At 36.1% G+C, this 22,883-nt stretch overlaps 13 protein-coding genes across 13 annotated transcripts; 6 read left to right on the forward strand and 7 right to left on the reverse strand. All coding sequences in view use genetic code 12, as the record gives it.

The window, feature by feature from the left end:
• Positions 1–190: 190 nt before the first annotated feature.
• Positions 191–832, reverse strand: DASC09_056090 (uncharacterized protein; the record flags this gene model as incomplete). Its single annotated transcript, XM_064999194.1, has 1 exon — positions 191–832. The coding sequence occupies one exon, from the start codon at positions 830–832 to the stop codon at positions 191–193; it is 642 nt and encodes a 213-aa protein (XP_064855266.1).
• Positions 833–1,502: 670 nt separating this feature from the next.
• Positions 1,503–2,044, forward strand: ATP20 (F1F0 ATP synthase subunit g; the record flags this gene model as incomplete). Its single annotated transcript, XM_064999195.1, has 2 exons — positions 1,503–1,617; positions 1,722–2,044. 2 exons carry the CDS (start codon positions 1,503–1,505, stop codon positions 2,042–2,044), a joined length of 438 nt encoding a protein of 145 aa, XP_064855267.1.
• A 417-nt stretch (positions 2,045–2,461) lies between these two features.
• SEC72 (Sec63 complex subunit SEC72) lies at positions 2,462–3,076 on the reverse strand (the record flags this gene model as incomplete). The annotated part of the gene is made up of 1 exon (XM_064999196.1): positions 2,462–3,076. One exon carries the CDS (start codon positions 3,074–3,076, stop codon positions 2,462–2,464), a length of 615 nt encoding a protein of 204 aa, XP_064855268.1.
• Positions 3,077–4,794: 1,718 nt separating this feature from the next.
• DASC09_056120 (uncharacterized protein) lies at positions 4,795–6,210 on the forward strand (the record flags this gene model as incomplete). Its single annotated transcript, XM_064999197.1, has 1 exon — positions 4,795–6,210. The coding sequence occupies one exon, from the start codon at positions 4,795–4,797 to the stop codon at positions 6,208–6,210; it is 1,416 nt and encodes a 471-aa protein (XP_064855269.1).
• A 1,293-nt stretch (positions 6,211–7,503) lies between these two features.
• On the forward strand, positions 7,504–8,745 carry DASC09_056130 (uncharacterized protein; the record flags this gene model as incomplete). Its single annotated transcript, XM_064999198.1, has 1 exon — positions 7,504–8,745. One exon carries the CDS (start codon positions 7,504–7,506, stop codon positions 8,743–8,745), a length of 1,242 nt encoding a protein of 413 aa, XP_064855270.1.
• A 1,031-nt stretch (positions 8,746–9,776) lies between these two features.
• DASC09_056140 (uncharacterized protein) lies at positions 9,777–10,991 on the reverse strand (the record flags this gene model as incomplete). Its single annotated transcript, XM_064999199.1, has 1 exon — positions 9,777–10,991. The coding sequence occupies one exon, from the start codon at positions 10,989–10,991 to the stop codon at positions 9,777–9,779; it is 1,215 nt and encodes a 404-aa protein (XP_064855271.1).
• A 1,107-nt stretch (positions 10,992–12,098) lies between these two features.
• YKU70 (ATP-dependent DNA helicase YKU70) lies at positions 12,099–13,952 on the reverse strand (the record flags this gene model as incomplete). The annotated part of the gene is made up of 2 exons (XM_064999200.1): positions 12,099–13,844; positions 13,914–13,952. The coding sequence occupies 2 exons, from the start codon at positions 13,950–13,952 to the stop codon at positions 12,099–12,101; spliced, it is 1,785 nt and encodes a 594-aa protein (XP_064855272.1).
• A 160-nt stretch (positions 13,953–14,112) lies between these two features.
• Positions 14,113–14,529, forward strand: DASC09_056160 (uncharacterized protein; the record flags this gene model as incomplete). The annotated part of the gene is made up of 2 exons (XM_064999201.1): positions 14,113–14,320; positions 14,396–14,529. 2 exons carry the CDS (start codon positions 14,113–14,115, stop codon positions 14,527–14,529), a joined length of 342 nt encoding a protein of 113 aa, XP_064855273.1.
• A 49-nt stretch (positions 14,530–14,578) lies between these two features.
• Positions 14,579–16,129, reverse strand: MSS1 (Mss1p; the record flags this gene model as incomplete). Its single annotated transcript, XM_064999202.1, has 1 exon — positions 14,579–16,129. The coding sequence occupies one exon, from the start codon at positions 16,127–16,129 to the stop codon at positions 14,579–14,581; it is 1,551 nt and encodes a 516-aa protein (XP_064855274.1).
• Positions 16,130–16,735: 606 nt separating this feature from the next.
• Positions 16,736–18,301, forward strand: DASC09_056180 (CCR4-NOT core ubiquitin-protein ligase subunit; the record flags this gene model as incomplete). Its single annotated transcript, XM_064999203.1, has 1 exon — positions 16,736–18,301. One exon carries the CDS (start codon positions 16,736–16,738, stop codon positions 18,299–18,301), a length of 1,566 nt encoding a protein of 521 aa, XP_064855275.1.
• A 152-nt stretch (positions 18,302–18,453) lies between these two features.
• PSF3 (DNA replication protein PSF3) lies at positions 18,454–19,109 on the reverse strand (the record flags this gene model as incomplete). Its single annotated transcript, XM_064999204.1, has 3 exons — positions 18,454–18,891; positions 18,977–19,043; positions 19,105–19,109. The coding sequence occupies 3 exons, from the start codon at positions 19,107–19,109 to the stop codon at positions 18,454–18,456; spliced, it is 510 nt and encodes a 169-aa protein (XP_064855276.1).
• Positions 19,110–19,565: 456 nt separating this feature from the next.
• Positions 19,566–21,002, forward strand: NOP8 (Nop8p; the record flags this gene model as incomplete). The annotated part of the gene is made up of 1 exon (XM_064999205.1): positions 19,566–21,002. One exon carries the CDS (start codon positions 19,566–19,568, stop codon positions 21,000–21,002), a length of 1,437 nt encoding a protein of 478 aa, XP_064855277.1.
• An 895-nt stretch (positions 21,003–21,897) lies between these two features.
• DASC09_056210 (DIP1984 family protein) lies at positions 21,898–22,401 on the reverse strand (the record flags this gene model as incomplete). The annotated part of the gene is made up of 1 exon (XM_064999206.1): positions 21,898–22,401. One exon carries the CDS (start codon positions 22,399–22,401, stop codon positions 21,898–21,900), a length of 504 nt encoding a protein of 167 aa, XP_064855278.1.
• Positions 22,402–22,883: the final 482 nt, after the last annotated feature.

The raw sequence follows: 22,883 nt of genomic DNA on the forward strand, positions 1-22,883 counted from the left end.
ATTCTGTATTATACAATTTTTTTTTTTTGAAAGAAAAATAGATTTGATTAATATTTCTTGTAATATATACATTTTGAATTTGAATAAGATTTTTGTCTATTTTGTAAGGTTTTATTGTAGAAAAAAAAAAATCTATATGAATCTAAATTGAAAAATCTATCCAATCAATAAAAAAGAAAGCCTAAATCATTTAAGTAGGAACATTTTTGTCGAATTCACCAATAATGTTACCTTGAGGTGAATAATTGCAAACCACATAAGTGCCGGAACTACCACAGTCGGCATAAGAACAAGCAAGATGAGTGGTTCCTTTCCAAACCAATTGAGAATAATGGAAAGAGTTTTCATTGCTGGAACTATATTCGGATTTTTCATCGTACCAAGCGGTGGTGGAGTCGTCAGCAAGCGTCTTTTTATCGACACCAGATGAGGAGACCCAGTATAAGTTCTCACCCATGCCTGACACTCCCGAATGTTTAAGGCCCAAAGAACAGAGCTTTGGAGCATAACTGTCAGACTGTTTTTGTAAAGTGCTAGAGTCCCAACTCAAATTAGAGGACCCAACAGCACTTCTATACTTGTTGTGTTCACTCAAGATTTCTTGTTGAAATGTGGAAAGAGAAGACGAGGATGATGAAGAGGAAGAGGAGGATGCTGGATGAGAGGATGAAGAAGAATGTGTAGTGGGTGGTGACACTGTGGTGGTATGAGATTGTTGGTTTTTGTTAGATGCATCAACAGTGACAACTACCGTTTGGTCAGGAGGAGCAACAACAACAGTGGAGGTCACGGAAATATCAACAACTTTAGTGAAGACAACTGGGCTACCCATAGCCACAGAAGTCAAAAGCAGAACGAGGGAGAGGGTAAAAGGATTCATTTTAAAATGGAAAGAGACTATAGATGAATATGAAAGAAAAGGAACAAGAGGGCTTTGCTGTTTTTTTTTTTTTCTAACTATAAAGAATCAATAAAACTTTAATATAAAATGGAGTAACTGGGATGTATATTTCCAGTATTTATATACTTTCTTGGTAATTGATACGTCAAATACACCCAATTGATCTGTCAGTTAGAGGATGTAGTAAACCTGCATGGTAGCGGCCGTGCATGCGTTTGCTTTTTGTTTTATATTTTCGCTGTTTGTGTTTCTCACCATGGTATCAAACATCAACGGTGATGGGGAGAGAAAGGTTCCTCAGAATAGTCATTTCACGTACATTAATTAGACCCTTAGGTACCATTATTTCTCGTGTCATGAAAAGAAAAATAGGTTATACTGCCCATTGGGTGAGCCCAAATAAAAGTGCTGCATATTATTGGTCGGTAGTGGCGGTACCCGGCCGAGAAGCGGTGAGAATTCTCAGGACAGAAAGAAAGAAAGAAAAAAAAAGTCAGTGAGTGAAAATGAACAAACAGAGACTGTATTTTTTGAAAGTAAATCTTGTGAATTCAAAAGGATAACCTCTCAGCAAAAGTGAAAAAAAAAGAAGAATTTAATAATGTTGTTCGGTCGCAGTTTAGTCAGATTCCAAAGAACCGCTTTCCAAGGTGTTCGTTTCAATTCTACCTCCAAAGTGCAATCCACTGCTTCTGGTTTGTCTTCCAAGGTTTCATGTATGTTTTAAGGGATTGTGATTACATGGTTTTTTTTATTTTTATTTTTATTTTTGTTTTCATTTACTTTATTCTAGTGGTATTTACTAACCCTCTTTAATTAGTTCTTATCAACCAAACTGTCTTCTGGGGTAAGGTTGTTGCTGAACTCGGTAAACAAGTATATGTCAAGGAAGGTTTGGCTCCACCAAAGGTCAAGGACTTCGAAACCGTTTACAAGAGCTTGTACGCCCAAGCTTTACAATATGTCAAGAACCCACAAAAGGTTTTGGATTTGTCCAAGAGTTTCAAAATCACCAAAGAATGTGTTGTAAAATATGGTGCTATTGGTGTCCAACTTTTTGGTTTGTTTTCTTTGGGTGAAATTATTGGCCGTCGTAAGGTATTTGGATACCCAGTCTTTGGTCATGAAGAGCACAGTCACTAGATTTATTTAGATGGTTAAAATATCGTTGGGTAGCATTGGGAAAAATTCCTAAAATATAAAAGTACATTTCTTATTCTAACTGCAAAATAAATGTGTGTGTGTGTGCGTGTGTGTGTGTGTATATATATATGTGTGTGTGTAAAGAGGTGATAGTGTATTTCCTCTTGAATATAGATGGTTTATGAATTTAGCAAAAGCTGGTAGAGTTTTTGCACTATCTTATTGGGAATATACAGAGGCATTGTGTTTTTTTTTTTTTTTTTGTGTAGTGTTTCTTTCACCCAGACTGTCAAATTATCATTAACATTGATACACTGATACATCGATACAATTAATACATACAATTAATACAGAGGAAATAAATGAAAACAGCCAAATACGTTTATTGATAATAATTGCAAACTGAAAAGTTGAGGATTAGAGATCTCCATCTTCTTGGAAGATTTTCGCCATCACCACAAGCAATTGTCTCTTCAATTTTTCATTGTTTGGTTGGAACGCCAACCCTCTTTCTAAATCTACTTTTGCTTCATTCAAGAAACCCAATTCCAAGTGAGCGATAGATCTTCTGTAGAAATTATCAGGGTTGACATTCATGGTTTTAATCAATAAATCGGTATCTTGCAATGCCTCTGGGTACTTCCCACTCATCAAATAAGCATCAGCACGGTTCATCAAGCACAAATGTGTCTCGAATAATGTCAACTGGAAACTTTCCCACTTGTTTCTGTTTGTAGCGATCTTGATACCTTCGGAGAAATGCTTGATGGCCTCTTCGAATTTCGCAGTCTTGAGACATGAAAGACCAGCTTCATGACACTTTTTCACGCCCATGGAGATGTTTTTTGTAGGTTCGGCGTTTTTTGGGGCTTCGCCATCGAAAGAGATCAACTGCTGGGCCAATTCATTTAATTGGACGAGCTGTTCAGTGAGATCTTCCGATGATATTCCTAGTGGCAAGGCGTCTTTATTGGCGGTGTCGAAAGCCACCTGTTTGTTGGTCTTTTGATAACTGAGGTGTAACGATGACATGGTTATTGTAATTGTAATGTATAGGTTTCTTTGATACTTTTTATGACCAGATCCAGCCAGTGATAAAAAATAAAAGAGATAAAAAGGGATTGATGGGGTATGAAGGTAGGGCGCTAAGTAAAGAGAGACCGATCGATCGATGATGATGTGATGCTGTTCTTCCCTCACATAACAACAAACTGGGCGGTTTTGGTTTGGTTTGGTTTGGCCAGATGTTTTTTCTTCGGCGGGCTTCTTCTTTCGGGCTTTCGGGGGTGGGGAAAGTGTCTCACACCCCTGGGACAGAAAAGGGGAAATGGAGGGTGCAAATGCATGTGTTTATCATGTGAGGGGCTTCTTATTTATTATTCCGCCAACATCATCACTGTTGTTGTAGAGCTGATTGTCGGGTATGTGTTGTTATGTTCACCCAACAATGCACACAGGTGTAAGCATTGCATTATTTCCTATTCAAGAACCATCATCTGAACAACAACAGGCGAGCATCACTGCTCGCAAGAAAAATTTTCACCAGCAACAGGAACGGAAAGGGGACGCGCATTTTAAACTTTTTTTCTTATCAAAGATGGTTGGGCCCTTTGCAAACACAAACGGCAACAGACAATTAATAGTTCGAGAGATATCGTTGATACTGGCCCACTCACCCACCCAGGCTGATTTATGCACTGCCGGTGAATACGACAAAATTTTTCTGCCTTTTTTTTTTTTTTTTTTCATTTATTCTCCCCCCCCCCCCCTTGATGACCTATTACATTCTCAATACGAATAGAAGAAAAAGTATGCGTTGCTACAACAATACAAGCAATATGTAATATAACCATCTCTCGGAATATTTTACCGTTAAGGGACCCAGGTACCGTGATATATGAAATAGTAACCCGAGGTACAAGACAAGCAAGACAACCCCCTCAAACAACATAAATGTACTTACTATGTAGAACATACCTCTGTGGCACTTGAATTTTTTCTGGCAAAAAACAGATAAAATAGAGAGCTACGGAGAGAGATAAAGGGACTGGCCGTGTCAGCTGCCGATCAAACATCGGGTAAAATGAGCAGATTATTATCATGTTTTCTCCTCCACGGAAGTCCTTTTTGGCGCTGTCAATCCCTAAGTGATTGCTATTATGGCTTCACTGCATACTGTGGGCACCACGAAGATCAAATTCGTATTACCCTCGTTAGTAGAGATGATAACAACATTTCTTCTTGTGCTAACGAGACAACCGTTACAACCCACTGTACACACATCATATGTATACAAAAATGACAACAACAATGACAACAACAAAGATAGCAATCATAACGTTATATAATGTCAAATACACACATTGGCAAAACATTAAACACCGTAATGACCAGTAGTTATGGCATATATACCGATAACCTTCGAAAGCAAGAAAAAAAAAAAACAAAGCGGCGCAACAACCCAATTTAGAGTAGCGACAATCACCGTCGTTGGTAACATGCATATTGCAATTGTTCTCCATCGCCATTGTGCAATACCCGCACACGCTTTCCTTGGGTCAAGTGTCTATCAGCATATATTGCATATTATATATATAAATATATATATATATATATATGTCTGCATTGCTCAGCAGTTTTCTTATTTTTTATTTCTCCCTCCCCCATATGACGTTTCTCCCGTCTCGAGAAATCATCCAGTACAACAACAACAACAACAACAATAATAATAATAATAATAATAATATACCATGTTATTCTCCAGTAAAAAGAAAACCACCCTCAAATTGCAGATATCCGCCCCTCCTGGCAGAAGTTACTACACCAACAACGACATCATATCGGGAACAGTATCCCTCCAGGTCCCCAATTCAATATCTATCGACACTTTGAAGGTCACCTTATACGGTATTTGTACCTCCTCCACTCCAGACGCATTAGGGACATCCACCTTCAACGTCGCAGAATCCCACCACTCTTTAAAAGTCCAGGAGGTCCTAATCGCCAGCAAACAATTATCTACAGGAAGTTACTCTTTCAAATTCAATACCCGTATCCCTGGCCACGATCTAAAGTTACTCTGCCATTCAAAATGTCATATGGGAAGTTCCAATGATGAAGCAGGACTTCCTCCATCTTACAAGTTCAGTGGATTAAAGTCTGACCTTGATATCCGGTACGGTGTGAGAGCCTTCTTGGAAGGGAAAAGCGTCAAAGACAATATCATCGACTTCCAAACCATCGAATTCATCCCATCTTCGTTGTTCACTGCTTTTAAAATTCCACACTCTCCCGAACTTGTCGAATCGAGTAGACAAAACCCACTTGAATACACTTTCAAATTATCTTCCCCAGCAAAGGACAATCACATTCCAGCACCAGGAGGAGTGTTGGGGTTCTTGCCACCCAAATCCCCAGCTGACCTGAGCTTTAAATTCAGAAATGCTCCTGCTATTAATAGACCCAATTCGGTGTCGTCATCCCCTACAGATTCTCTATACAGAAGCGAATCCTTGACCAGTTATAACTCTAGCTCATCATCTTTGCAGACTTCAGTAAATAGTGGGCCAAACCACGGAGTGAACACAATGAGAACGCTCCTCGGTATCAAAGAAAAATATGATTACGAAGTTCCCCTCTCGATATCGTTGATCTTCCATCAAGACGTTTACAAAGATTTCCATGAACGAGGGGTGTTGAAGCATCAAGGATACTTGTCCCAACATATGAGAATTATTCTATCATCATCATTATCCCCAACAAATCTATTCAACGACATTTCTACCCATATGGCTGAGCAAAAAGAAGGATTGAGTCACCTTTGTCTCGAATCTTTGGTAATCAAGTTGGCCAAGGTTACAAAAAGTAAAACCCCAAACAATATCAGCGTCGAGCAAGAAGAAGTTGAGCTCTTAAACTTGCGGAAATTACTGTACGATATCGACATCTTGCAATTCAAAAAAATCACCAAAGAATGCCGTACCACTTACCAATACGAATTGAACCCTGATATTTTCAATTGTCGTATCGAATCTGATATCCCATCTTTCAAGTTCTGTAATGGTGAAAGAGAGTATCAATTGAAGGTCAGTGGTGATTTACGCTCGATTGGTTGTCAAACAAACAAAAAGTTTAATATGAACGCTGATATCGTCATATTGGCTTAGGATACTTATTTCAATGCTTTTTTTTTCCTGGTTGAGTTTCCCTATCGTGTCGATTGTTATATGTTTGTTTTCGTGAAACTAGTTTTTGGTTAGAAAGTTCAATTGCTAGAAGATTTTGCTTACATTTTTTTTTTTTTTTTTGTGCTGTGCTATGTTTTCATTCATTTTTGCTTTTGTTTTTGTTTGTGTTTACATTTGGAGGTTTTTAGTTCTTCTCTGTCATTTTATTTTCATTATTACCATCGTTATTTGTTATTGTTATTTCAAAATCATTATTATCGCCATTCAATTTTCGTAGTCAAATCCAGATTTATCTATCCATCCGTCTGTCTACTTTTAGTGGGCCCACAATATGAAGATAGAATCACCATAATAAACTTGAGCAAAATTGCTATTCCATTATTGTGACACACACACAGCCGCTTGCCCAATGCTACGTTGCCCTTTCTTGAGATACCTCGGAGATTGGGCTGCGGTGATCAGCATTTTGAGAAGAATCCATCATTCCACGTGCTTCTTAAAAAAAAAAAATGCATCATCAAATTTATCACCTGAAATTTATTATCACCTCATCATGGCATCACCAAAGAGGAAAAAAAAAAAAGATTTTTCGAAGATATAATTCCTACTACCAAGTCTCGAAAGCTATCATGAGGAAGAATTTACTTTTTCGTATGTGATATATCACAATCTATAGACTCGTCAACTTAGCTCCTGTCTTTGGTTAAAGTCTAAGTATTATTCAAATTACTAAGACCAAATTTAAGCTCAAGAAATATCAGAAAGAAGAATCAATTAAAGATATCTATGGGTGAGTAATTAAATCAAAATCAATTAATTACAGAGTCTCGTTGGATTTCGTTTTATTCAGCTGGATGTAAGAACATTAGTCTGTTTTTTTTTTGTTTGTTTTTTTTTTCGCTCTTTTGTTGTTACTAATTCTCACAATTATTAGTATTATCTGTTTTTGTGTTATCTTTCCTCTCTTTTTTCTATTTATAATAGTGTAGCATATTCTGGTTATATATATCCTTCAGATTAAGATAGTTCCTCTTTTTCCAAATTGCGCCCATCTCATGTTGGTTGGGCCCACATTCCACCAAAAAATCTTGACATGCCCAGGCGGCATTTGAGAATGCCATTCGAAAAAAAAAAATTATATAAATGATAAAATTAGACCATATTCCGTTTTTTTTTTTTTTTCATGATTCCTATGTGATAATTCTATCCAAGAGAAAATAGTAATAATAATAATAATAATAATAACAGCAAATAAAACGTGTCCCACAAAACATGCTAAGCTTTTTGGAGAGCGCTTCAATGTTCATGGAGGTGAATCTTCCCCCAAATAGAAACTTCTTCACCAATAATGATACCCTACACGGCCAAATAACTTTGAAAACTAGACAAAAGATAAGCATCAAATCATTGACGGTGTTTCTAAATGTGGCTTCATCGACAATATTATTGGATAATAAGGGAACTTTTCTAACGTGTGAAAACCGAAATATTTTCACAGAATCCATTGCCTTGGTGGTTGAAAATTCCTTCACCAGTGGGACCCATAGAATCCCATTCAAATTCACATTGCCGGGGCAATCAGTGTCTGAGAAAATCTTCAATTTACCTCCAAGCGTAAAGTTCATCGATGGCAATGACAGTACAAAGATCGATTACTCTATTGATGCCATTCTCACAAAACAACATTCCAAATCAACGTTGAATGCTAACTACTTATTTGATTTCCTACCGCAACCACAATACAGTTCTTTCAGTTTATTGCATAATTCAAGTTTGCCACATTGCTCCACAGAAGCATCTTTTTATTTCAAATATAATTCGGTCATTGATGGGAAGTTTAACGTATCGGAATCCCCACAATCTGAACGGCAACGAAAGATGATATCCTTCAAAAGATTTAGTTCTCGAGAGAAAAAGACCGCCAGTACTTTCAATGAGTTCATGGATATTCAATGCCCATTTATGTTGGCAATTGATTTTTCCCATTCAAAAGTATTGGACAATGAATTTGCTAAAGGTGTTCTCAACGTCCCTCAAGATTTGAAAGACTCCGTGAGCTTATGCTTGATATCCCAATATTCGGCCCAAGAATTATACGCCAAACTATACAAGAAGGAGGTCAATGAGAATAATGTGTTTCCAGAAAAGTTAAGACTCTCCGAAATGAGAATCGATTTGGTTTCGGTCGTATCTTTTTGTTGTGGCAAAAAAATCTTCAAGAATCAGAACCGCAAATGTCTTCTTGGAAAATCTAACTTGGACTATACTATTGATTTAACCAAGTTTAGAAGGATGAAAAGAAAGGATGGTGTTTATTATAAATACGACATCGATACTTCCATATATGATTGTATTATCAGAGACGAAGTTTCCTCATTTATTTCTTCCAGCGTGAAGTTGGATCATCAATTACAAATCAAGGCTGATTTTGTCTCTTTGACTTCTCAAAGTAAGGCCAGTGTTTCTTTAAACACCGATGTTCTTCTTTTGAACGATATTTATGATGAGGAGTAATACAGCGAGAAATTTCTGCTGGTTTCATTCTCCTAACTTTGTGCTTTTTTTTTTTTTTTTTTCTTTTATCCCCTTCGATCTTTTTGTATTATTATATTTATTTTTTGCATCTTCTCGCCATTATTACATTTTCACACTTGCACGTTTATTCTGGTTCCTTCCTAGTGTCCCTCTGGGGTTGTATTATATTTTTCTACAATTATCAATATATCTTTATCAAATTAAAATAAAAATACTATTTAAATATTATAAATTATAACAAGTAAATAAATAAAGTAACAGAGAGAAAGAATTGAAAGTGACATTTACTTCCCTCCGTCATGATGAGGAATAATAAACACCAGCTGTCACAATTATTTTCTCAAGCTAGCAGCTGCAAGTATTTCTAACAGAAAACTTCCTGTGCCTGGCTAATATTTTCGAAGGATTTTCATAAACAAACACACTAAAGTGTTCTAAATTATGCCAAAATGAATTGTTGCAGATCCTCGGCTTGTTCGCGAATCTCTTAAGCATCGAGAAATGCTTGGTACTTTTTGGATCGGCCATTGTAGAATGAATGAATTTCTTGAAAAGAGAACAAATATCTAGGTTTTCCGTGATTATTTAAATTAATAATATAAATTCAAATATTCTTATACGTTTCCCAGATATCATAACACTATTTATACGATTTCCGCTCGCTGTGACGATTACTTCCCTTTGGTATCCGAAATAGGAAGTATGATCCAAAATAAAGGAACAAGCAGTACGGTACCGGCCAAACAGAATTATTGGTGATTCCACCCTCATGAACAGTAAAATAAGATATCATAATCATTAAATAAGTTGTTTTGTTTTAATATATAAATAAGCTACTGAAAAAGAATTAAACCAAACCCCCGACAGAAAAAACCATCCAAAACTTAACCAGATTTATTCTTACCAATATAGACTTGATACCCTTATCTGAAAAAAACATCCAAAAAGAACAACAAATGAAATAAAAAAAAAAATTGTGCCACACTCTTGTCTATTTATTCAAATAGAACTTACAGAGTTGACATGGCCACCCCATAAGCTGCTTGTATACAGTCTTGATAGTCCGGCATTTTAAGCATTTGTTTGGTCAAATCACTGGTGGAAGAAAACCGAAAGGTATTGACCACTTCGCCGAAGTTACGTCCTACTCTTAGTGCAGAAAAAATACCTCCCAATGCTCCACCAATAGCAGATATAATATCTGCGGCCAGAACTTCGCCAGTAATTGACCAGGTTGCCAAAACTTGTACACCTGCTAATACCGAATCAAGAGCAACTGCTGCAGGCCCGTCAAAAAAAATCGCCGCCACTCCAACAATAGTGAAAATTATATTGAGAATCGCCAATTTTCGTTCTTCCTTTTCTATTTCAACTTGCTGGGCACCCTTTGCATTGATATCCATCGCTCTTTGAGCCATGTTGGTGAACACTGGAACTGGGGTCAAGAAGTCAATCAAATCAATAGGACTAACTTTTCCAAGGGAGTCTTTGGCTGTTGCCAAAAGAGTCGCAAGGCTGGTCAAGTTGTCCCAGGTGAAACTCGCGATTGGATCGTTGTCAAGTAATCCTGCGCTAGGTAACGTCATATTTTTGGCGGTGAACCTACACGCCAATGCGTTATCAGCCAATTGGAAAGTTGTAGAACTATCCATCAATGTCAAATCACTTGCCTTAATCGTGGCGCTATAATACGTCGATAAACTAGCAGCCGCCGCGGCTTTTTGGGAATCTGGAATATACAAGTTCAGCAAGGTTCCACTTGTGCAAATACGTTCTCTGCCAACAAGATTTTCATGGATACACGAAGAAACGTACTTAGAACCTGTGCATTGATAGTAATTCAAGTTTCCAAGATCGTTCTCGTTTAACCACTCACCAAAGTCAGACATAATACTACTTTGAATCGCCGCAATATAGGCCTTATAGTTCTGTTCGTAGGTTGAATATTCGTTCATAAGAGAAGTCAAGTTTGTTAATGCAGCCTGGCCTTGGTTTAAATAGTATCCAACCCAAGCAGCATAGCGGCACCCATATTTGGCTTTGGGAATCTGATCTGGGCTGGTAATATCTGAAAAATCTGTTCCACAATCATAAATGTCAACATATTCAGAATCAGTGGTGATTTCTGATTGGTCAACAACTGCTGTCGCTGTCCTAATCGACAGAGAGGCAGAAGCAATAGTAATGAGCCAGAGAGAAATTATCAAAATCAAGGGTCTTCTCATTATATTAATTTGCTGTCTGTTGATATTATAATGTTGACGGCTTCAAAAGAGAACCAGAAGTATAAAGCAAATTGGGAAACGACTATAGATACGGCTGAAGTGTTTCCTAAAATTCCCAAGAGTACTCGCCATTTAAAACTAGAGCAATTAATTGACGGTCTAATAAATTAATTGAAGCAGGCATGGTACTTTTTATATTTATGAATTCCACCTCAATCAATTCCCAATGTCTCGGTGGGATCACACTTCTGCATGCCCACGCAAGGGTACGCTCACCCAAAACACGGATAACGGTTTTTCTTGGTGGTCGCATAGACGTTGGGGTCCACTTGTCTATGGCTTATATTAGAAGCTCTATTTATTGAAATTCACGATCCTGAGAGTTCACCATTACCAACTACTGGGTGAGTAACATACTAAAATTCAGGAACCAAAATAACAACGATAATAAACTAACACCAGACTGAAATCAAGGATACCATAACTGCGGCCAAAGTCTACAGATGTCTTGTTAAAAGGATATTAATATGTTCATCTCCATTGAATTGGAAAGAAGATTTTTTTTTTTAAAAAAAAAAAAAAAAAAAAATGAACTATAATGTTTATTTTTTTATCTTCTTGTCATTATTACATTCTTCACACTTGGGCGTTAGTTGGCTCTTTCCTGGTTTTTCTCTAGGGTCGCATTATATTTTTCTTCAATTATCGATATATGGCTATTGGTATATCACGTCTATTAAATTATATCAAGGAAATAACAAAATGAAGAGAAAGATGATATTTAATTTTTTTTTTTTTTTAATAAATAATATATATTCAAATATTTATACGTTTCCCAGATATCATAACACTATTTATACGATTTCCGCTCGCAGTAGAAGTCACTTACTTCCCTTTAGTATCCAAAATAGGAAGTATCACCCAAAATAAAGGAAGAAGCAGTACGGTACCAGTCAAACAGGATTATTGGGGATTCCGCCCTCATGAGTAGTAAAATAAGGTATCATAATCATTTAATAAGTTACTTCGTTTTAATATATAAATAAGCTATTACAAAAGAAGTAAAAAAAAAGCAGAAAAAAAAAAAAAAAAACAGTACTCCAAAACTTAATCAGAAATTTTTGCCAATATCGACTTGAAACCTTGAATAGCCTCGGCTCTATCAGGTTTCATAGAAGCGTTGTGATATTTTTCCAACTTGATTGAATTTTTATCAAAACGTATATATTCCTTCATTTGCTCCTCATTGAAATTTTCCACCCTATCATCCAAATATTCGGGAACGTCAACTAATAAAGCTTCATCTCTCAATACTTTGTAATGCCATTGCAATGAAGGATTGGAGTAATTCGAAGGCACGTATCCATCCTTCAATTTAAATTTATTCAACCATCTCGTAGCACTATCTGTTAACACATCTGGTATAGCTATCGGTTTCAAAGAAGGGGGAACACCTCGAATACTATCCTCATAAGGTAAAGGAATAAGGAAAAACCCTTGAAGATGTTTGTTTGACACAAAACCCTCAGATAAGCCCTGGTATGTGCTTGGTACCAAGGCGTACAAATTTGGATAAGAATCTCTTCTGGTGACCCCCCAGACAATTGCAGCGCGGTCCATCTGACAACAGCTTTGGAAAAGACAAGAAAACACTTTAAAAGTGTTGGTATAATTCCCCTTCGTTTCCACATGAATAAAAGAAGACTTTCCCATGTTATATTGATAATTCAATGTTTTTGAGATTCTCCGGAACCCGATTATGCTTAATTTGCCCTCATGGCGGATTTCGCCATTTTCTTGATCCAAACACTTTATTTGCGAGATCTGTTTCTTATTCAAGTATATTAGGTCATCACCAAATTGATAAGCACTGATGATGTCTTCTTTGGAATCTGAAATGGCTTTCGCCAGTCCTTCAGTAAAGAATTTACTGGCCCTCAACACAGTTTTAGGAACTTCGGCTTTGTTATAGACAACACTAGGTTTCTTTGGTTCTGCTTCACTGAATAGCGAGTAGCCTTTGACCTCTATCATGAGGTCTTTACCGATCTCAAGTAAGCAATTGAAATTGACCCTTTTCACTTCTGAACGACGGTGGATTCTTTGATTAATTTCTTTAATTGACATTGCTTCCACATTAATCCCGTAATAATCACCGTCTTCACGAAGTTGATCTTCAGATTTGACTGATGAATTATCACTGGTTAAATAGATGAGCTCTGAATATTGGGTTTTATCAAAAGTCTCAGTGTGGCTTTTATTCAATAAAAATGTCACAAAGTTGATCTTCGCATTATATAGATCATCAAGCAGGGCCTTGATACTTTTTTTAACATCGCCGGCATCAGGCAGAGTTGTATCATATGGTTTATCATTGTGGGTGATGAAAAAAACCTTTTTATAGTTGTACCTTTTGGCATTTTCTGTCTTGAAGATGAATTCAGATTTAATTTGATACAACACATTGTTAAGACTGGTTCTATTCTTCTCAAACTCTGCAGGTGTAGAATAATTTATCATTGGGAATTTTTCCTTCAATTCCACTCCCTCTTTATTTTCTGGGTCTGTGTCACTAAGATCATCATTGATCTTCTTGTTCACTTGAACATTAACCAGCTTCATGGAAAAATACCGGTAGATACCATCTTTACAACCTTTTGTGGTGTTCTTACTATTGAAGAAATAACAGCCAATACCAGTTGTAGGCAAACTAATAGCCAAATCAGCCATGACACCGTTTATGGCTTTTAATATCTCCCTCAACGGGGCTTCACCTTGCAATTCTTCACTTGGCTCATACATGGCGTCGGTTAACTCCACCATGAACAAAATGGCCTCCTTCAACTCATATCTCTGTCATATATATTGTTAGAAAATACTAGCAGGAAAAGAATTGGAACTAATTAATTGAAAGATACATACGTCACGATAAACAATATCCTCTCTTTTAACTGTTGGCATGGTTGATTGATGAGATGTCCACCCTAATGTTAACGGAAGCTCATCGCAAGCTATGTTTTGTTTTGAAAAAATAAAAATAAAAAAAAAAAAAAAAAAAATGCGAAGGTAGTTAGTGCTATGCTACACAACTAGCAATGAGACAAACATAAAAATATCAAATATGTCAAATAATAAGAAAGTTACTGCGAAAGAATTAATCAGAAACTCATTAGAAGAGATGAAGAAAGTGTTTGAAAATGACACAGAAGAATTCCTTAATGATGTCAACTTGATTCAACAGTTAAATACCAACGAATCATTGAAACTGGTAAAGCTACAGGAAAAATTAGAATGTATGGTCAAAGATTCCCAGGAAATCAGGGATTCTAGTATGTATTAGACTATTTTTGATAAACTATTTATTTTCAAAAAAAAAAAAAACAGTCCATTTTACTAATAACCAGATGCCGCACTTCTGGAAATCAATTCCCAATTAACGGAACTTGAAAACCAGACCGATAATATGCAAGCGATCACAAAAGAGTTAGATGAGTGGACCAAAGAATTAGCAATCAAGTCAAGGAGAATGAAAAAGTAATCTATATTCACAAGCACTTCTAGAACATTAAAATACAACTAAAAATTACCTATTTACCAATGCAGAAAGTAGAAAAAATTACCCCAAGAATTTCTTCAACACCAACAGCTTCACCAGTAATCTTCCCAATCCCTTCAATAGACAAGTTCAAGGCTTCTGATGCCATAACTACATCCCCTTGATCTTTAGCTCTGAAAAATTCTTCGAACCCAAACAATATATCATTAGCGATTATATCACGAGACCGCTCAGATAGGCCTATAGGATCTGCATCCCCGGATTCTGTAATGAGTTTGAAACTTTTCGTCAAATCAGATACCAAATCGTCTATTCCCTCTCTTGTTAAGCAAGAAATGAATTTTATTGAATCCTCAGATAAGTTGAATCTTTCTGCATACTTTTCTCGTAACTTTTCTTTATTATCGATCAAATCGGTCTTGTTTATAATCAACTTTATCTGTTTATTGAAAGACGAACTTTGTAATTGTTTCACATATTCAATGAAAGCTGGTTCAATAAGCTTAATATCCAAATCTGCAGGAAGAATTATCAAAATCAAGTCGCTTTCTAAAGCCTTTTTCTTTGCCCTTTTGATCCCTTCAATTTCAATAATATCATTTGTCTGGCCCGCGGATCTAATTCCCGCAGTATCACTAACAATCACCTTGTACCCATTGATATCTAGCGGGAAATTTATGATATCTCTAGTGGTCCCCGCGATATTGCTGACAATAGCAGCATCTTTATTAGCAATCTGATTTAACAAAGAAGATTTACCAGCATTTGTAGGACCTAGTAACGCGGTTTTAACACCATCTAGTAATATCTGGGTTTTTTCAGCTTTCTTCAAGTATTCTAGCAATTCCCCTTGTATTGATTCAATTTTTTTAGCAACGTTATTCATCAAAGTGTCAACTTCGTCAACTTCATAATCATCCCCAAAATCAATTAAAGCCGACAACATTGCAGAATTATGGACTATTTCTTTTCTTAACCCGGTGAAAAATTTCTTGTTATAGCCTTCCATTGAGTTAATTGCGACCATTCTTTGAGACTCTGTCTCCGCATCAATCATATCTCTTATACCTTCAGCTTCCGTCAAATCGAGTCTGCCATTTTGAAACGCCCGTTTGGTGAACTCACCATTTTCCGCGTATCTGATAAACCTTCCTTTTTCATTATCATTTAGACTCTTTATGGCTGATAAGACTGATTTTACGGTGGCAACACCTCCGTGCAAATGTAATTCCAACAAGTCCTCACCGGTGAACGATTTTGGGCCTTGGAAAAGGATCACCAAAGCATGGTCCAACAATTTTTGGGACGAAGTTCCTGGAGTATATAATTTACGCAATGCGGATGCCCGTGGACTAGGTAATTTTTTCCCATTGGTCAAGGAACTTAGAATAAATGCTGATTGCGGGCCTGACACCCTGATGATAGCTACTGCTGCTTTGCCTGGTGCTGTTGACAATGCATAAATTGTGGGCTTCTGGTGGTGGAAAGTGGAATAAGTATTAGCATTCTTTACAAAAGAGCAAGTATGGAAAAGTCTACGGGCCGGCCGTAGCACCAAAAAATACTTCCCAAGGAGATTCATTTCTTTGTTTAAGAGGGGTTTGTAGATTAAGCAGGAAATCCTGAAATCTGCAGAAATAATAATAAAAAAAAAAAAAAAAAAAAAATTTTTTCGTTTTTACGTGCCCAACATGCATGAATTGATGATTTTGGATCAAAGATTTCTTGCAAATAACGGGAAATAAAGGCAAAATAAGCGAAAAAAAAATTCTTCTTATCCTTTAAAAAATCTAAATGTACATATTCTTTTGTGGTTTACTACTGTTACTGGTGAAATCCTCATCAAAAAAGGCCCTACTAAACACTTCACTGTTGGACGATCTGATCATCGCTTGATTTTTCCAAAACGATATTGAAAAAAAAAAAAGGCCTTGAAAAGACGACAGCAGTTTTTCATTTCCTATTCCTTTTTCATTAAATGAATGATGATCTATTGAATTCTCATGGTCTTTATTGCTTCACGTCTGATGGATCATGTTACCCGGATATAAACATCCGGGTGATCAGTGAAAGATCGACCACTTTAGATTTTCTAATGGCGTTGGAGGATCACACGCACGATAGATCAATCATTATTGAAATATCTCAAATCACATCAAACAAACACAACACAAGGGCTTACCTGATCATGAATATCGATTATGACGAAGAAGATTACGGTAATGAAGAGGACTATTGTCCTCTTTGTATCGAAGAAATGGATATCTCCGATAAAAAGTTTTTCCCATGTCCTTGCTTGTACCAGATTTGTCAATTCTGTTATAACAACATTCGTCAAAATCCAGAGTTGAACGGCAGATGCCCTGCTTGCCGAAGAAAATATGACGATGAAAGTGTGAGGTACGTTGAGTTGACTCCCGATGAAATAAAGGCAGAGAACGCTAGAAAAGCTGGCAGGGAGAAATCCAAGAAGCAGAAGGAAAAGGAAAGAAAGGAGCATGAGATGGCATCCAGAAAGCATCTAGCAGGGGTCAGAGTGATTCAAAAGAATTTGGTATACATTGTGGGATTAAATCCAACTGTCTCGCCTGATGATCTCCAAAGCTTGCTCAGATCTGATAGGTATTTTGGTCAATTTGGGAGAATTATGAAGGTAGTTGTAAATAAGAGGAATCAAAATGCCAATTCCGTGGGAAATAGTGGCTATGGTATCTATATTACCTTTTCAAGAAAGGAAGATGCCGATAAATGTATTAGAGAAGTTGATGGGTCAATTATGGATGGTAAAGTAATAAGGGCAGCTTACGGTACCACAAAGTACTGTTCTTCATACTTGAGAGGAATGAGTTGTCCAAATCCAAATTGTATGTTTTTGCATGAGCCGGGAGAGGAAGCAGACTCTTACAGACATGAGACGATTCACCATCAAGAACCTACTCGACATAATGAAGGTGGAATTATCAGATATTCTATGAATGCATCTGGTAGAACACCAACCAACGGCTTCACCAATGGTATTGAGCACCAAGAACTTAAGCCAGCATTGCCAGCTACTGCCTCCTGGGCCAAAAACAATGGATCATCAACCAATATTGCTGGCGATTTGAACAAGACCAAAAACCCCGTTCTTGCTTCAGCTTTCCCAACATTGGCAGAGCTTGCTTTACAACGCAGTAATTCAAGTTCAAGTTTATCTCATATGAATCACAAAGAAAAGCGCAAAGAAAGAAACAAAGATAACTCTCTTAAAGATAAATTGAAAGAAAACTTTGATGATTTGGTGCTTAATGAGATGAATTCTTCCCAGTTCATGGCTGACACTTTAACCAGTCTCAAGTCACATAGTTCAAATGAAATCAATTACGAGTTCAAATCAGGGTTATTCCATAGTATATTCAACCAAGATCCTGATGATTTCCCTCCTTTGTTTGCATTTGCCCCACCTGACCATTTAGAAGTACCAAGACAACTGGAAGAAATCGATTTCCTCGCTACTAGTGCTGAGTTGGTTGATAGTATCCTTAGACGCGCCAATGCTGATGAATATTTCTTGAATTCAAGATCGTCTGTCATTTCAAATGAGGCGTCCACTCCAGGGCAACAACCGGCAAAGATACAACAGCCTGGAAATGTTACTCCTGGATCATTCCATGCGCCTCCAGGGTTATCGTTACAATCTCAAGCGACTACCAACAATAGCCATTCAAGTGAAATTTTAAACCATCTTTTAAATGGTAAGAAAAGTTCCGTTTAAGTGGTTGTATTATACATGTATAATTGTATTAAATTTAATATTAAAATAAAAGTTCTATTTATATCTAATATTTTTCCTGGTATAATTGGTAATTGGTAATCTATAAAGTTCCGGCTTCATAAATTCTGATTAAAGGTTCAAAGGTAATAAAACTAACTGTTAAGCCACTGTTTTGCATCCTTGTGAGACGCAACACAAACCATGAAAATTTCTTTTTCCAAGTTGTCTAAACTATGAACAAATCTTGAAATTTCATCATTGTTACTGCTATTAGTACTATTTAAGTTGAAAGAATAATCATTCATCACCACACTTCTGTCCTTTAACATTTGCTGGATAATTTCCACAAACGCCGCATCCTCAAACCAAAAACACCAACGTTCTGCAAGGCTGTAAAAGTTGGGTAACACACTGCGCAATGAAAGATTGACACTATTGGATTTAATTGAATTAATGATTTTTTTATTGAATGCATCAGGAGGTAACAAATCAAGAAGTCTTACTTCCTCACCTTCCTCGGACATTATTGGAATACCGGATAAAATACCTGCTAGCCATACGGGTAGTTCAAGTTTTGTATTTTCTTTGATCTGTCACCAGTGGTTAGTAAATATTATTATATTCAAGTTTCAATTTAAGCTTGTAATAATAAAATGACAATTGATTGTTACGTACATCAGCATTTCCTGTCTCTTCAAGATATCCCAACCCGGCTACCTGAACATTGAATTTGCATGGAATTCTCCGTTATATGGGTTAGTAAGAATGGAAACATTTAGATTCGTAGTAGCTGCAATACTCACCTCATTCTCTGATATTATATTGTCAATGTCGTAATAATCATCGGATGCCATTCTGAGCTAACTGTAGTTGACGCGTTGTTGTGTGAAGATGCTTTATTTATAAGTCTTGATTGATGATGATCAAAAAAATTTTGTATTATTGATTGTGAATACGGACAATTCAACCAATGTATTCCTAAGGTCCTGTATAAACTATAGTTTCATAAAGCCTCTGGAAATATAGAAAGATATCAATCTATTCAAAAAAAAAAATAAAAAAAAAAAAAAAAGGATTTTCAATTATTATTATTATTATTTTTTTGGCGATTGTACCATCCCTTCGGGTCACTGATGTATTGGTTGTGCAGCCCGTACGCTTAAGAAAAAAAAATTTTTTAGTAGGATGAGGTGCTAAAGAGAATACAGGCGACAAATAAATGCGGTTTATCAATATTATTGACGGAAAAACAAAGGAAAAAATAATGGCAGGCGAAGATGAAGCAGAGACTATAAGGTTGTACATAGGGAACATCTCAAAACAGCTTTCAGATAATCTTACACCATTGGTGGATCGTCTTGAAAGATTTGGCAAGCTCAACTCAGAAATTGAACTAAAGTGCAAAGAGACATTTCAAGATGTGAATTACTTTGGGTTTGTGCAAATCAATATATCTCCAAACCAGTTCAAGAAGCTATCAGCTGCGTTCCATAAAGTGAAATTCATGAATAGTATGTTGGTGATTCAGAAAGCCAAGCCTTCGTTCAACGAAACTCACGCCCAGCAGCTCGATTCAATCATAAAAGAGGAATCAAAAGCTGAAAAAGAGCATAATATCAGTGAAGCAAAATCTGCCATTTTGAAATCACATATCCAACAAGGCCAGCTTGATAAGACAAAGAGACTTCGAGATTATTTTTTAGTAGAGCAAGGTGCTATACGGAAGACCCCTAGAGTGAAGAACAACAGTAGAAGAAAATTGAATATCAGTGATATAACATACCGTGTGAAGTTCAAGATATATGACAATGAAACCAAGAAATGGGTACATGTGAAGAAAATTATAAAGGCAAATCACAAGCAAAAGTTGTGGGGTTATGACAAAAACAAGCATAGAGTTGATTTGGTGTACAAATATCAAAATGGGGTTTGGAAAGATGGGAATAACCATATTGTTGAACGGCTTGCAAAGAAGAGAAATATCGGGGATCTTGAGAAGACAGTGGATGATGCAGCTTTATTAGTGGATAGCCAACATACAAAGCAAGAAATCAAAAAGACAAAATCTGTGTTGGATGATTTTCTCAGTTCATATAATTTTGAGAAACCTATTGATTTCAATTACGATGATGATAGGAAAGAAAAATTGGCTTCTAACCGTGAGAAGGTCGATTATGAGGCGGACACTCGTCATATGGTGCATGATTTTGAAGATGAAGATGAAGACGACGAGGAATTTAATTTCAAGTTCAACAGAGACATGGATAATGAAATTGTCACAAACGCCACTGAAACTTTGAAATCAGTCTTTAATCCTGAAGACGACAAAGATGAAGAGACCAGGGACGAAGAGTCTGCTGGTGGATTTGCTTTCAACTTGGCTGATTCGGATATTGAAGATATCGAGCCAGTAGAAGAAGAAATTGCTCCAAGAGCTTCTATTGTTGCTGATGTGGAGGAGCAGGAGACTGAAGTAGAACCTCAAATTAAATTGAAAGCTCTTTTCTTCCCACATTTTGATTCGCCGTTCTTAGTCGCACAAACGCAGTTGAACAAGTTGATTTCTTATAACCCAATGAATAACTCCAATTACGAATCTATTGTTAACTGGAAGAAAGATTTCAATGACAATAGGGTAGAGCTTATGAAGGGATTCAAGAGACGGAAAAGAGATGTAATCCGTCATAATACAAAAAGGTAAGGATTTTTATCTAGTGCTACTTCGGTTGTATAAGATAATATAAATAAAAAAAATTGAAAAAAAAAAAAAATGCAGCTTTTACATTGACATGTAAACCTATACTTAATTGTAGCGCACTTTTAATAACTGGGCTCTTTTCACAAATGGGATAATGTATTTGCTCTATCTTGAGAAATCCTACTATTAGCTCTTATCTTTTTATCCTTTTTTGCTTTGCTTTGATTTTCTTGTCGTATATTTTTAAGGCCATGTGCTTTATTCTTGTTATATCTGAGCGTGTGGAAGGTTAACCTTCTCATTCTCTTACATCTATATACTTCATATTTGACTTATCTATTTCATAATATTTTTTAATTGTCTATCACATACAATGGTAACTTTAATTAGAAATAACAAAAAAAAAATAATGAAATTAATTGATTGAATAACAAAACCAAGAAAACTTAAAGCATTAGCACATATGTGTCATAATCGGTGAATTGAAGAATTCTAACCTTCAATTCTTCATTAAGAAACATGGAAGCAAAAAAGAAAAAAGAAATGTTGAAAATAAAGCACAGATGCTGAGGGAAAAACATAAGCCAGGAATAATGTCAAACATATAATATACTACAGAGCGAATATCCCAAAAAATAAATAGTACATTTATAATATATATACTTTCATGGTGAAAGTCCCCCTAGCCCACCCTCTCATTTTTTCGAAAATCGACAGCCTGGAACTAAATGTAAAAGATAAAAATGCTGCTGTGAATTGTGAAAAGTAACCTTAAGTTTATTGTCAACAATAAGGAGGGTGCTGTCCGCCTTTTCGAAAAAATGATACCAGATCTTTCATCAGAATAATTAACTTCATATAATCTTCAAATAAATAAATAAAAATGAATTCAAAAGTCCTAATTATCATCGTCATCGTCATAGTTTACTGTAGCAATCAAATCACATATCCAGTTCTGTTCTTCTATTGCGTCCTCTAGCCTTCTTCCCTGAGCAGCAACTTTGTTAACTCTTTTTTGAATGGCATGAACATCAACACATGATACGGATTTGATTTCCTTTCTAGTATAGATACTTTGACTAATCACCCCTTTGTTGGCCATCAATTGCAACGCATTTCTGTTTCTTTCAAGTTCATCTCTTTCTGCTAACGCTTCCGTCATGGTTCTCGGTACTTTGGAACCATTGAATTTAAATCGTATCTGGGAATTGGTATAGTTTATATCACTGATTAATGACTTTAAAATCTCAGATAGTCGAAGATACTTCTCAATCAAGACATTGGGGTCTTCAGCAGGAGCCGATCCTTCTTGGACAACACAATTGCTAGTTATTCTACTTCGCAACTTATCAAGATTACCAACGTAATCTTTTCTCAATCTTAAAGCGGCAGACAATTTCATGATGTTTAGATATATTGGAATAATAAATATAGTAAAACAAAAAATATTACTCTGCTATTGCTACTCGCGTTGAGTTTATATATAATATTTGGAATCCTACATATTTACCAGGCTCTGTCTACTGATGATTATATCATGCATATAGATATAACAATCATGCATATAGATATAATAATCATGCATTTAGATATACTCATCTTTATATGCCCATAGCTATAACATACTCCGATACAGGGAGATGTATAAGATATTAAGAGTCATTTTTTCATCAATATTGAAAGTAGTATAAGTTCTACTTGCCGACTACATCATGTCCAGGGGTGTGGTATCGAGAGGTATCATGTAGTTCTCAGCGTGAACTAAAACTTTTATATCATAGTTTAAATATTTTATATGATGTTTGAAGTAATATTGAAAAATATTATTATTTTTAGCCCTTATTGTCACTCCTTATAATCAAGTAATTAGTAGATCAATATCAA

Source organism: Saccharomycopsis crataegensis, assembly GCF_037102585.1.
Source record: "Saccharomycopsis crataegensis DNA, jcf7180000000097, whole genome shotgun sequence".
In the NCBI taxonomy this organism is placed as follows: Eukaryota; Fungi; Ascomycota; class Saccharomycetes; order Ascoideales; family Saccharomycopsidaceae; genus Saccharomycopsis; species Saccharomycopsis crataegensis.